This window comes from Danio rerio, chromosome 8, assembly GCF_052040795.2.
Source record: "Danio rerio strain M-AB ecotype USA chromosome 8, GRCz13ab, whole genome shotgun sequence".
NCBI lineage: Eukaryota > Metazoa > Chordata > Actinopteri > Cypriniformes > Danionidae > Danio > Danio rerio.
Window position 1 is genome coordinate 61,050,001 of NC_141028.1, and position 15,000 is coordinate 61,065,000.

The 15,000-nt window shown below is 36.6% G+C and overlaps 2 protein-coding genes across 33 annotated transcripts in view; both read left to right on the forward strand.

The window, feature by feature from the left end:
* Positions 1–6,554, forward strand: part of dcp1a (decapping mRNA 1A) — an 11,689-nt gene extending 5,135 nt beyond the window's left edge. For 4 of the 7 annotated variants that reach the window (XM_087262890.1, NM_182893.2, XM_087262891.1 and 1 more), the window contains 4 exon segments: positions 369–776; positions 3,660–3,713; positions 4,351–4,533; positions 4,846–6,554. In XM_087262890.1, the coding sequence (XP_087119016.1) occupies positions 369–776; positions 3,660–3,713; positions 4,351–4,533; positions 4,846–4,926 (726 nt within the window). In that variant the 3' untranslated portion in view covers positions 4,927–6,554. 7 annotated transcript variants of the gene reach the window in all.
* A 6,314-nt stretch (positions 6,555–12,868) lies between these two features.
* Positions 12,869–15,000, forward strand: part of cacna1db (calcium voltage-gated channel subunit alpha1 Db) — a 64,080-nt gene continuing 61,948 nt past the window's right edge. For all 26 annotated transcript variants that reach the window (XR_015498611.1, XM_087265584.1, XM_087265591.1 and 23 more), the window contains exons 1-2: positions 12,869–13,252; positions 14,901–15,000. The exon at positions 14,901–15,000 is cut by the window's right edge and continues 225 nt beyond it. Coding sequence is in view for 25 of the 26 variants with exons in the window: in XM_087265584.1 (XP_087121710.1) it covers positions 13,225–13,252; positions 14,901–15,000 (128 nt within the window). In the remaining variant the exon portion in view is untranslated. The remainder of the gene's footprint in view (positions 13,253–14,900) is intronic.

Genomic DNA, 15,000 nt, shown 5'->3' on the forward strand with positions numbered 1-15,000 from the left:
CGACAGTGCTAACCACTGAGCCACAGCGCCACTCCACATTGCATACAACTTATAAATATTGATATACATATAGCATGTTAAGAATATGTGTATATGTATTTACATATACATAAGAAATATACACGGTACACATGTATGTATACACAAACATTTATTTTACATGCGATTAATCGCAATGAATCATTAAACGGCACTCAGGAATAATTTATCCTGCCTCTGTACAGGCACATTGATACTAACACCTAAAAACATTCACTTTGATTTCTCCGAGACGTTCAAGAGCTTTGCTTGAGGCATTTTTTAACTTGTTTGCTGTCCGGATATGACAGCTCTGTGTGAAATGTGTGGTTTTTGTTTGCTCTGCTCAGTCCAGTCACTCAGTAGTGAAGCAGATCACAGTGGAGGAGCTTTTCGGCAGCTCTTTACCCAAAGATCCTCCTCCTTTGTCCTCGATCTCAGCGGTGGGAGAGGGTCTGGGTCTGCGTGGGATCCCATTCAACCCTGCGCTGGCTCCGCGGCTGTCTTCTGACCCCGGGGGCCCGCCGCTGCTCAGTCTGCTCCAGCCCAGAGACCCTCGGACATCAGCAGAGGAGACCAGCGCTCCTCGCGGCTCCACCAGCCCCTTTCCTCCAGCGTTCATCAGTGCGGACGCTCATGGGATGCCTGTTTCTCTGCCCGGGTTCATGCCCAGTCCTCTGGTCACTCCGCAGAGCTTCAGAGATTCCGGCTGCAAAACCTCTGCTCCGTTCTCCGGGAAGACTGCAGCTTCAGCACCGGTCAGTGCAGCAGATTATCTTGTTGCTAATGGAGCCTTTAACATGCATGTGTTTCTCCTGTGCAGCAGAAGAGCTCTTAGTTTGTAAACTCAAAGCGCAGTAAATAGGAGACTATAACAAATCATGTTTTTATGATCTTGTTTGCTATATAATGACAGACAAACTCCAGGATGGTGTGATCAAGACTTTCAGAAAGAGGAAAGCAATAGTGTGAGACTGCTACCTTTAAGCCCTTGCAATATACGTTAAGCCGGGAGAGCTCGCGCTGAGCAGAGCTCTCAGTAAGGGACCGTCGGAAAAGTGCGTCTTTTTTCCCCCTTTTTTTTTGCTTGTTTTTTTTTTATGTTGGCTTGAGAAAGCCAACATACTGTTATACTACTCTGTCCTTGAAAACAAACGTATCTCCTCCTAGGCCGCTCATGCCACAAGGCCCAAATGTGGTCAAAATGTGCCTTCTGCATTCAAGATTGTTGCTATATCTCCTCATGCCTATAACACTTATCGTTTTTTAAATAAAAAATGTTAAATATAAAGTTTTTATAACCCGGGCATATAAAAATATTATACAAGCCCCAAATTTGGCCAAAAGCTGTATTTAGATGCGTTAGATTTTGTTGCTATTACTTTAAGGTTTATCAGACTTATAGTTTTTCAATAAATCATTTTTAAGCATTATTTTTCTCAAAATATGGCAAGCCATTTTTGACTTAAACTCTATATTTTTACTGATATGGCAAGCCTTTTTTGACTTAAACTCTATATTTTTACTGATATGGCAAGCCTTTTTTGACTTAAACTCTATATTTTTACTGATATGGCAAGCCATTTTTGACTTAAACTCTATATTTTTACTGATATGGCAAGCCTTTTTTGACTTAAACTCTATATTTTTACTGATATGGCAAGCCTTTTTTGACTTAAACTCTATATTTTTACTGATATGGCAAGCCTTTTTTGACTTAAACTCTATATTTTTACTGATATGGCAAGCCTTTTTTGACTTAAACTCTATATTTTTACTGATATGGCAAGCCTTTTTTGACTTAAACTCTATATTTTTACTGATATGGCAAGCCTTTTTTGACTTAAACTCTATATTTTTACTGATATGGCAAGCCTTTTTTGACTTAAACTCTATATTTTTACTGATATGGCAAGCCTTTTTTGACTTAAACTCTATATTTTTACTGATATGGCAAGCCATTTTTGACTTAAACTCTATATTTTTACTGATATGGCAAGCCATTTTTGACTTAAACTCTATATTTTTACTGATATGGCAAGCCATTTTTGACTTAAACTCCATATTTTTACTGATATGGCAAGCCATTTTTGACTTAAACTCCATATTTTTTTACTGATATGGCAAGCCATTTTTGACTTAAACTCTATATTTTTACTGATATGGCAAGCCTTTTTTGACTTAAACTCTATATTTTTACTGATATGGCAAGCCTTTTTTGACTTAAACTATATTTTTACTGATATGGCAAGCCTTTTTTGACTTAAACTCTATATTTTTACTGATATGGCAAGCCTTTTTTGACTTAAACTCTATATTTTTACTGATATGGCAAGCCTTTTTTGACTTAAACTCTATATTTTTACTGATATGGCAAGCCTTTTTTGACTTAAACTATATTTTTACTGATATGGCAAGCCATTTTTGACTTAAACTCCATATTTTTACTGATATGGCAAGCCATTTTTGACTTAAACTCTATATTTTTACTGATATGGCAAGCCATTTTTGACTTAAACTCCATATTTTTACTGATATGGCAAGCCATTTTTGACTTAAACTCCATATTTTTTTACTGATATGGCAAGCCATTTTTGCATGTGTCACTTTCACACTTATTAAGCATTGTATTTTCAAAAAAATACGGCAAGCCATTTTTACACAATGTTCATTCCCTTAGTCCCTTTATTAATCAGGGGTCGCCACAACGGAATGAACCGCCAACTTATCCAGCATTTGTTTTACACAGCGAAAGCCCTTCCAGCCGCAATCCAACACCAGGAATACATAATGTTCAAGTCCAGTTTTTGACACTCATAAAGACTGTCATAGAAACATCGGGGTTGATTAAGATCACTCGTATTGCCAAGAAGCTTTAATGTATCATCACTAACCTGTCGAATGTCCCCATAGCAATAAAACAGTATAACCTAGCAACCATTTAAAAATAGCAATATCTCTATCAGTCAAGTTGACTTTCTCAAGCCAACATCAAAGTTTATCAATGAACTTTAGGTTCTAGTTTTTTTTGCTCTGCTCAGCGCGAGCTCTCCCGGCTAAACGCATATCATCAATGCACCGTGATGCACAGAGATATCGAATTGAACCGAATCAATGGCATGATAATCGTAACTGAACCGTGAGACCAGTATAGGTTCACACCTCTAGTTTTTATCCGGAAAAGCTTTCAAGAATGTTTGGACCCACAAACAAATTCAACAATTTAGACCGTGCTGTAATTATGTTAACCCTTTACACTTTGTCAATTCTGACAGTTCGTCTCCTTAGAATTATAAAGTTCTATCTGACATATTATTCTTATTAAATGACATCTTATTTACATTATAGGATTTTTAAATAATTTGTTTACATTTTATTTACAGTTGTAGACCTTTTATTTAAAAAAAAAACAAATGTTGCACTCATACTGTTTGCTATGCAATGCAAAAACTTTTAAGCTCTATCTCAAAATCATTCAGAACGCAGAGAGAACCTTATATTCCAGGGTGATGAGTTGTTTTTAGTGTATTGCATTCATAAAATCTTGTTGTGAAACATTTGTGTATCTGCAAAACAAATAACATCCAATGACGCTGATTTGGCTCAAATACAGTAATGATCTTTTCCTGTCTCCATCACAGGGTAAAGAAGTGAACGCCTTCACGCAGCCCCCGGCTCTGGTCAAACCCGTCCCAGTAAGTTCCCTCTGCAGATATTGGAAATATCATCAGGTTGCCAGTTCCTCTTTAAGGCTGATTTATACATCTGCGTCAAACGCATGCGTATGCTACGGCGCAGCCTATCCGTTGACGCATAGCCCTTTGCTGTGGCCGTCGGCGTCGTTGACGTGCATCTCTTTTAAAAAATGTAACTACACATCACAATGATGCGTAGCGCAAGCTCTGTGATTGATAGCGCTGACGAGTCTGGGCGGGACCGAGAGCGATGCGAGCCCGATGGAGCGATTGTTTACAAGTGTGGAGTCCCGTGAAGGAGCTCCGGATGGAAAGTTTTGTTTTGTGGTTTTCTCATAGTTAAAGTTGTTGCACGTCCGCTGTTTCCGGCCTCAAAATGAGCGAGTTTGAACCACTTGTACATCCCTGAAGCGTTCAGAAAGAACAAAACACAGGCGAAGAAACTTAACACAGAGGAACATTTACACCTCACTGCCCAATAGCGTTTCGGAAGTGTTAATGCAGAGCAACAGAGACAGCACGCAGAAGTATAAATGCACAGCTACGTGCGATGCATGCGCCGTGGGTTACACCGGTCACTTGACGCAGAAGTATAAATCAGGCTTTATCAGTGTTTTTCTGTTTCTCTGTGATGAAGGCGGGGCCAGTTGTCCAGGGGGAGGAGTCTTCACTGCTGCTGTCTCCCAGTGTATTCCAGCATTCCGTCAACAAGGCGACAGAGGCAGGCAAAAGCTCCGCCTCCCCGACGTCCCCCACAGACCCGCCCACTGCGCTGTACAGCAGAACTCAGCTGCAGGACACACTCATACACCTCATCAAGGTACCAATGGTTGACAATGTTCTTATAATGAACGCCATTTAATAAATCATATGAATAATACTCTGATGATTACTGTTTTTACAGTACTGTGAGGGTTGGGTTTAGTGTTGGGGTAGGCATTAATAAAATACAATTTATAGCTACTTAAAAACTCTTAATAACTTACAGCCACAGCTGTATCCCTTTTAGACTTTCCTGCCTTTCTTCATGTGTATCCTTTCTTGAGAAGATGTGCATGAAAATGGCAACTTTGTTCAGTCATGTTTGGCATTTCAGTTGAGTTATTCATTAATCCTCTTCATGTGTTGACAGAATGACGCACAGTTTCTCAACACCATCCACGAGACCTATGTACAGAGCCTGTCTAAAGGCCTCAACAATGTCAAGTTATAGCCATCAACTGCATCTCCATCATCCAGCGAGATCCAGCATGACGCTCCGTGTACATCGACTAACAACCCATCCACACCATAAGACTGCAGCATTACTGAGGTTCACCAATGAAAATACTACATAATGATTCTGCCAGCACAGTTATGCCACATTCATTAAGGGACTTGTGCAATATATGAAGCCCTTTTTTTGTAGAATAGCTCTTCATTTATGACCTGGATAGGATTTAATATCCTGCTCTCAATGGTGTATTACTGTTAAAACATCAGTAATGCGTTGGAGATCTGCTTGAGTTTAGATATTGAAGACGTCGAGATTGTAGGATGTGCACTTTTTTTTTCCCCTACAAGCTTCGCTATTTAATTTGGACTTAAAATGAATGTTTGAAATGAATTAAAGTGTTCGGATAGTAAATAAAAAAATATTTGAAGCAGGGTAACACCTTACCTTAAGGGGCGTTCATAAGACTGTCATAAGACTTTTATAGTCATGACATAACACATGGGATTTCATGCATGCTTATGACAACCGTTTTTAAGCGTCATTCACTCAGTTATGGCATTTTAAATGCAAAGATGACACTGTTTGTTATGATAACTTGAGATAAATGCATCATAACCGGTCTTTGTCTTTATGACAACTTTAAGACAACAAAACCCGTCATAAATCTGTCATAAACATGATTGTCGTCATAATTTTTCTGGTCATGTTTTTAGTGACACAAATTGTATTTGTAATTTAAATGTCTAATTAAAAGTGTCATAACCTGTTATAAAGCATTATTAACATGTAAAAACACTTTAATGGCAAATTCAGCTTGTTTTACTGTAGTTGAGTTTAAAAGATGTATATTAATGACACCGTTATAAAAGTCATGACATATTTATAATAGCTTCATGACAATCATGTTTATGACAGATTTATGACGAGTTATGTTGTCTTGGTAATGTCAAGTTGTCATAAAGACAGATGCATTTAAGTCAAGCTTTCATAACGCGCAATGTCATCTTTGCATTTAAACTGACATAACTAAGCGAATGACACTTAATAACAGCTGTTATAAGCATGCATAAAGTCTCATTCACTTTGATGTGTCATATCATGATAACAAAGGTTTAATGACAGTCTTATGAACACCCCTTTAGTAAAGTGTTACCGAAAGCAGTCTATTAAATGTTGTGTTTTTTAAAATCGCAGACAGATGAAAAACTGTAATGCTTTATCTAAAGTCAGATTCATTAAATTAGAGCGTTTATAACACACTCTGATGATAGCTACAGTAGTCTGAGTATTCAGCAAGATCAATTACATTTCATTTCATCTTCAAAAGTGCAGTGAAATGCTTTCTCTTTGCACTGTTGCACATTAATTGTGTTTTTAAATTCGCAGACGTGTGTACTTGTGTTTACACTTACAAAAGGCCATCATGATAAGGGAGTTTCATAGTATTTTTTTCTGCAGTTTGCTTTTGATAGTATGGAGAATAGAGTCTGACCACTAATGAGTTATTTACTGACGTCACATTAATACGCTCTTCAAATGATTTAATAATGTCTAGTCTGTTGCAGCAGGATCCTGTTACTGTCTTTTGAGTTCATGTTCAAATAAATAATAATAGGCATAATTCAGATCATTGTTTGTACTGAATTACTTTGAGAATTGCAGTCGCTATACTTAACTAATGCCTTTGTGAAGAGTATAAAGGCCTATACTCTATAGTTGTAGAAAACCACAGTATTCTGTCATTTGTTTGTTACTATAGATGTTAGTTACCATAGCAACTATAGAATCACCACAACAGGTCAATATAGTGGTTGTTACCATAGCAACTAAAGAATAACCACATTTCAATTACTATTGTCGTTGTGTTACCATAGCAACTGTAGAATCACCACAACAAATCAATTACTGTAGTTGTTGTGTTACCATAGCAACTGCACAATCAACACAACAGATCAATTAGTAGTCACTGTGTTATCCTAGCAGCTGCAAAATCACCACAACAGATCAAGTAGTATAGTTGTTGTGTTACCGTAGCAACTGTCGAAGCGCCACAACAGATCAGTTAGTGTAGACATTGTGTTACCCAGAGGTGTGGACTCGAGTCATGTGACTTGGACTCGAGTCAGACTCGAGTCATGAATTTGATGACTTTAGACTCGACTTGACAAAATATAAAAAGACTTGGAACTCGACTTGGACTTGAGCATAAATGACTCGGACTTTGACTAGGACTTGCCCCTATTGACTTGTAAAGACTTGCTGCTTCCCATGAAAAGCCCAACGATAAAAAAGTATGTTGACATCATGACATGGACCGCTCTCTCTCTCTCTCCGTTTGTGTGTGCGTGTGTGTGACAGCGCGCGCGTGTGTGTGTGTGACAGCATGCGCGCTTTCGGCATGACATCCAATCAAAGCACGGTAGATTGTTTTGATTCGACAGTATCCAACGTGACTACTATGAGGCGCCGGAGTGGACAAAAGTCAAGCGAACGCAGAGAGAATTTGAATTTGAACTTGAGATCGAGCCAATACTCGCCAATAGTCTCTCTCTCTCTCTCTCTCTCTCTCTCTCTCTCTCTCTCTCTCTCTCTCTCTCTCTCTCTCTCTCTCTCTCTCTCTCTCTCTCTCTCTCTCTCTCTCTCTCTCTCTCTCTCTCTCTCTCTCTCGTGCATTCAGTCTCTTTGCGTTCGCTTGACTTTTGTCTACGATGGCGTCTCATACCTTTAGTGCTTTTGCTCTCACGGGATCCTCGTTTTAAACTGACCCTTCACTAAGCCACGCCCAAAAACCGCCACCCACCAATCGCGGCTTACCAATCGTAGCTACGGGCAGAGGCTCTGTCAAGCTTTCGAGCGAGGGAAACAAGCCAAATCGTTGCGCAATTGGATTGTGCAAATCTGACACCCGCTATCCTAAAAGTTTGGACTGGGTGGTGGGATTTTTTCCCCTTTTCAAAACCAAAGCCCAAGAGGAGAAATGCCAGCGTGGATCAATCTGTGTGAGGGGCGGTAAAGGAGTTAAGCTAAGTTGGTTTTGTTTTCGATATTCACATTCAGTGATAGGTGGCAATAACTCACACTCCTCTTATCCTAAACAGATCTAAACTGTGTTTCTTATAAAAAAAAAAAAAAAAAAAAAAAAACAAAGCAGGTTATGTTTCCCAGCGGTCTTTTTCTTTTTTTCCACTCGATATTATGAGCACTGCTTAGTTTAAACCCTCGCTATTGTAACGTATAAATACATACACTAATATTTGCTTGTAGGAAAAATCTATTTGTTCACTTCTATTATTTATACTTTGATTTGCATTTCAATTTTTTTTTCTTCCACTTAACTGCAAATTTGAATAAAAACTGGATAAAGAGCACACAAACATGCTGACAGTAATGGGTACTGTACACTGTTATGGGTCAATGATGCTAATATTCGGCACAAATCCATCAGTTTCTTAGGTTATTAGATTATTTTTATAATTTTCTAATAGGCGTAGCAACAGTAACTAAGGAGGGCGAGGCTTAGCGAAGGATTATTCCAAGAATGTTGATATGGTTTCTTTCTTGCTTTACTATTTATTAACAATACACAAAAAACTAAAAGGTTAAGGTAAATTCTTTAATAAATTCTAGTGTTTTTGAGTATTATACTTGTTGTATACTTGTATTATACTTATGTTTTAGGCTAGTATTATTTACGACTTGTTAATTAATGCTTCATAATACAGTAGTATTAACAATAGTGAACAGATAAAATAATACAAAGTGTAGTTTTACTACAGTAAAGTGTAGTGATTTGTAGTATAAAATACCCTATATTGTAAAATAATACAGCACTGGGTAATTTGTTTATATTACACTTGTGTTACCATAGCAACTATAGTATTACCACAACTGATCAATTGAAGTTCTTTACTGTAGTAGGCTACTGATCAAAACACAGTACATGCCAATATACGTGTTCAGGGGCCCTGTGGAACAGCTTTCCTCAAAATGAAGAGGATGACATGGAAAATGTCCTCCACAATCTCATCAGCAAAGTGGAAGCCAGCAGACACTAGTTTACTTTATTTTAGCTGCCATGATAAAATGAGATTGATAGTGAGATTTATTTGAAGAGTGGATAGTACAGTAGGCTATAATACCTTATCAAGTGTTTCCTTATTTTATCACAGTTACATTTCTGCTTGCATTAGTTTTTGTTTAAATGCTTTTAAAATAAAATGTATTCTTTACATCCAACATCTATTCCAGGGGTGCCTTATAGTGGTGTAAACCCCTTTACAAGGGGTGTTACCCCTGCGTAAACTCTAGCCACCCCTGTGGCCACCCCGATATGATTTTGCTGTTGATATTATTTATTTAAATCTACTTACATAAATGCAATACAATGCAATATTTCAATAAATAAATAGCAGCCACTAAATTATTGTGGATTGATTGGTGCCACTGACGTAGCTGGCCTCTTCTGGCCCCCCTAAGCAAATTTTCAGGGGGGCACCACTGGTCTATTCTCTGTCTTTAAGTGTTTGAAACTGAAAATATCTCATCATATAAAACAACCAAAAATGTTATGGTTTATTAGATTAAACATTTAATATGTAAGTCTATTTTAGTATTTTGGGTATTGTTATTAAACAGTTCAGCAATATGAATCATATCAAAAAGCATGAAAGGAAGAGGGAACACGACACAAATTGTGAGTCTGCATATAATCTCTGAGAGCGCTCAAGAAAATGTGTGTGTGAGCAGTGCATATTTGAGAGTGAGAGAAAATTTGCGCGTGAGCAGCGTATATTTGAGAACTCAGCAATCAGTTTTGTCCACAAACAGAGGAAATCCGTGCACGAGCATCACACAAGGTAGAGAGCAAAGCTCTTCAACGTTATGTGAAGAAAACAACGTTATTGTTTGTATGAAGTAGCCTACTTCATTAACAATATGTGCTACCATTTTACATTGCTGCTAGACGGATTTGCAACTCCATCTCTTTAGCACACACGAGATTCAATGGACAAAATTCCAATTTCACTCAATTTAACTTTGCAGCATATACAGGAGTTGGTCTACTGCTACCTCATTGAGGTTATGTAATTTTGGTTAATCACAAGTTGATCACTGAAGACATAACATAGCACAACTAAACTTAATGAATTAGACAGCAGTAGACCTGCAATTTCTGTGTGATGTGAGGCAAAATGGAGTCTTTTTTTGGTGGAACTCGTTCTTGTGCATTATGCTGTGGAGACGAGACGCAGCACTGTTCAGTACTTTTTCAGAAAATTGCCTTTGTATTTTTATATATCTGAGCAATGTTCTTTCATATAAAAGGTTTGTTTAATTAATACAGATCTTACAACCATACCTAATCTGTATATATTTTATTTTTCTGTTAAAAAGACTCGAAAAGACTCGAAAATCAAACTGCAAGACTTTGGACTTGACTTGAGACTTGTTGCCTTTGACTCGGGACTTGACTCGGGACTTGCCTGTCTTGACTCGGGACTTGACTCGGGACTTGAGGGCAATGAATTGAGACTTACTTGTGACTTGCCAAACAATGACTTGGTCCCACCTCTGGTGTTACCGTAGCAACTGTAGAATCACCACAACAGATTCATTCATGTACTTTGCCATGGTAAGGTTTAAAAATATTTAGTTACTATAAAATACGGTAGTACTTTCTTATATGCGAGTACAAAGAAAACAATAAAGTTGAAATACAGAAATGCTAAAATATGCTACATTTTACCATAGTAAATCCCACACTATACTCTGGTGTTTGTTTTCTTGTATGTGGAGTTTAAAAAATGATCTTTATCTTTCAGAATGTGATTTAATTAATTAAATGATAAATAAATTTACCAAAATAAATAAATTAATGCTACAATATGCTACATTTTACAATGGTAAATCTATGGTATATATTTGTCTTGTTGGTGGAGCTAAAAATGATCCTTATCGTTCAGAAATGTGATTAATTAAATGTTAAATAGTGCTAAAATCTGCTACATTTTACTATAGTAAATCCTACAGTATACTGTGGTATTATTTTTCTTGTGGGTGTAGTTATATTGTTTATCATTCGAAATCTGTAATTTAATTAATGAAATGATAATAGAAATAATATAAATAAACCCAAATAAATAAATACTACTACTTTACTGAAGTATCTTGTAAAAAATAATATATGCTACACTGCTTGCATCCGTTCACTATATAAAATACTATAGTATTAAGTAAGATGTAGTAAAATGTACCACACAATTTTGTAAACCATTATTATTTTATTATCAGTCGAATTAAAATATATATTTCATCGTCCAAAATGTTGGACCTGTATGTAAACGAATAAATAAACCGCAAGAGGTCGCTGTTTAACTAATTTTACCTCAGAAAAACACAGATCTGAGTTAAACAGTAAAACTTTTGCTTTTGACTAAGAAAATAAAGATAACATTTATTTTTGCACCCAAGTATAGTTAGAAATAAAATAGACCTCTTTAAATTACATAATAAAAGCTCTTCTTCATAATGTGTGTATATAAATATATGCATTTTCATGGTTAATCACTGTGGTAAAACATCATAATCAGACAGATCAGCGATTAATTAATTAAATATGAAACGCATTCACTTCCGTTCTGGAGCAGCTCAGTGGCACAGAAGGTTTGAGTCAGGGGATTATGATGCTGGATTATCTGTTACAGACAGGTAATCCAGCACACACACTCACACACACTAACCCTGGGCTTTCAGCATATGGCCATAATGAGCAGAAAACACCGCACTGAATGACACACAGACATGCATGGCGTTCGTACTGGGAATCCGAGGTAAGATTCAAATGCAGATTTTCCTGGAAATGTCAATAATGCTGACTTTATGAAGCCAAAAAACTCCGAATTAAGTCAATCCAGCGGGATTGTTCGGTGTAAGAAGACTGAGCGACCTGTTGGAAAGCCTGTTAGATGTACTACAGCGGTAATTGAATATTCCAGGCAACTATTATTCCCCGAAACACGGCCTTAAAGGGACAGTTCACCATAATAATAACAATAATAATAATAATAATAATAATAATGATGATGATGATGATTGTCATAATTTAGACTACTCTTAGTTTACTTGTTTCAAGTGTTTACATCTGTTGTGCAAAAGGAAGGACAAAAGGAAGATATTTCGAAGAATGTTGGAAACCTGTAACCATTGACTTCCATTGTATTTATTTGGAATGCTATGGATAATATTGTTTGTTTGTTAGACTTTATTTTAGACTTTTTTAGACTTTATTGATAGACTTTTTAACATTGCATGTCACAGCAGAGCTCTCCATACGGAGATATCCTCAATATGGATAATTTTACTATAGAAGTAAGCGATTAACATTTTTAAAAATATCTTCCTTTGGTGCTTAACAGAGGACGGAAACTCATAACGGTTTATTATAACCACTTGAAGGAGAATAAATATTAGGGCAGCTTGATATTGGAAGAATCGTAACATTGTGATAATTTTTTTTATTCTGTGATGTTATTTATTGCGATATGAACACAATTTCATCGATGACTAGCTATCTATAGTTGGATTTATGATGATTGGGAAGATTCTGCAGTGCATAAAATCTAATAAATATCCCATAAATGCAATAAAGAAAAATATACAATAGAAATAAATCGTGTTCTGTCGAGTCTAACAGTATGTAGATACAGTATCTGACTAAAAATATCAATAATTCAATAAAATTATTAGTTGTTAGTCACAAATGGTACATTTTCTTATACATGAGTGCATTTAAAAATCATTATACAATCACAGAAGTCAAAACACATGCGATGTGACTATTGCGAATGATCATATTGCAATATCGACGCTTGTTCGCCGCTAGTAAACAGTGAGCGACTTTCAATTGTTGTGTGAACTAGCCCTTTAATTTAAAACAGACGCACTAGTTCTCGGCGCGCGCACGCGGGGGAGGAGGATAGGGAGGATGATAAAATCTAAACTAGTGTTTTTCTTTCTAATAACTCTCCTGACGGACTGTCCGCAGCTCTGGTGGTGTTTTGAGGATGGCAGTGACGACAGAAAAAGCATATTTAATTATGTGACGATCGCTGCTAATGGCGCTCAATGGATTTAATCTGTTTTCTCGCGGAGTGAAAAGCCGGAAGATGCGCTCGCATCAGCATCAAACACACACACACGGTAAAACACGCTAGAAGAGATGCTGTAATTTAAACACACACACACACACACTGGAATATTACGTAATAAAAACGGGTTTTCAATGTGGAGCTGGGGATGGACGAGCCCGAGGAACCCAATGAAGGTAAACACAACGAGTTTCTTCGTAGTATGAGGAAATACTGTTGCTTTATAGTGTTGTACTGTGTGTTTTGCCGTGTTTACAAGGCAAAAACGATTGTGGTATTAATTACAATTGAGTTTTTACTACGTGTTTTGTAGTTTTACACACTGTAGAGTAACTTAAACAGTATTGGGTCATTTGTTTATATTAGTTGTGGTGTTACCACATCCACTAGCTATAGCATTATCACAGATTGATCAAGTGCTGTACTGTAGTATGGTTCAAAAGCACTGTAGTAAATGTGCTGTATTACTACAGTATTTTATGTGGTTATAAAGAGGTTTGAAACTGCGTGTATTAAATATTATTTTATTTTAAAGTGCCAAAGTGGTGTTGAACGCATATCATACTTGCTACAGATAACATTAAACAGTATTTTACTAATCCATCATAGTTTTTTTCAGCGTTTGTCTAGTCTTTTACGCAAGCATCCTTTCAGTTTTGTATTTTTATGTGTTATAATCACTTTGAGATGCCACTTTTAAAGGGACTATATAAAATAAATTGTATTATTATAAGTAATGTTAATTAATTGTTATTATTATTTCATTTCATTTTCTTGTCGGCTTAGTCCCTTTATTAATCCACGGTCGCCACAGCGGAATGAACTGCCAACTTATCCTGCAAGTTTTTACGCAGCGGATGCCCTTCCAGCCGCAACTCAACTCTGGGAATGTTATTGTTATTATTAATAATAATTATTAATGTTAATAATCACCCTGTAGAGTAACTTAAACAGTATTGGGCGTTTGTTTATATTAGTTGTGGTATTACCACATCCACTAGCATTACCACAACAAATTCAAGTACTGTACTATAGTATGGTTCAAAAACACTTACTGTCCATTAATATAGTATTTTAATGTGGTTATAAAGAGATTTTAAACAGCTGATATACGGCTATTTTATTTAAAAGTGTTAAAGTTGTGTTGAACGCATAACATACTTGCTACAGATAACATTAAACAGTATTTTACTAATCCATCATAGTTTTTTCAGCGTTTGTCTAGTCTTATATGCAAGCATCCTTGTATGTGTGTTTTACTGTTGTATTTTTATGTGTGTATAATCACTTTGAGATGCCACTTTTAAAGTGACTATATTAAATAAATTGTATTATTATTATTATAAGTAATGTTAATTAATTGTTATTATTATTACTATTAATTAATAATGTTAATAATCACCCTGTATGTAGAGTAACTTAAACAGTATTGGTCATTTGTTTATATTAGTTGTGGTATTACCACATCCACTATAGCATTACCACAACAGATTAATTCAAGTACTGTACTATAGTATGGTTCAAAAACACTGTACGAAATTTACTGTCGACAAGAAAAAAAGCTCAGTGCTCTTTTTTTTATGTCACTAGCAAACGACTGAATCAGCTGACCCGTATTGTAATATTTAACAGCATTGTGATATTCAGGATCTGAAAAGTCATACAGCTCTGGATAGCCTGAAACAGCGACCACAAGTCTCTCCTCCATCTTTAAACCTCAGTGGAGACCCTGCCTGTGCTTTCATTTTATTGAAGAATGCAAAAAAAGAAGTTTCTTGAGCTGAAATTCTCTTGATTTAATTGTGTGTTTGTGTTTGTTTTCAGGGGCGAACTATGCCAGCGGCAGCAGAGTGCCCGTCCCCAGCGATGAATGTCCGGCGGTCAGTCTCTCCGCGGCTCAGTCCGCCGCTCTCTCCTGGCAGGC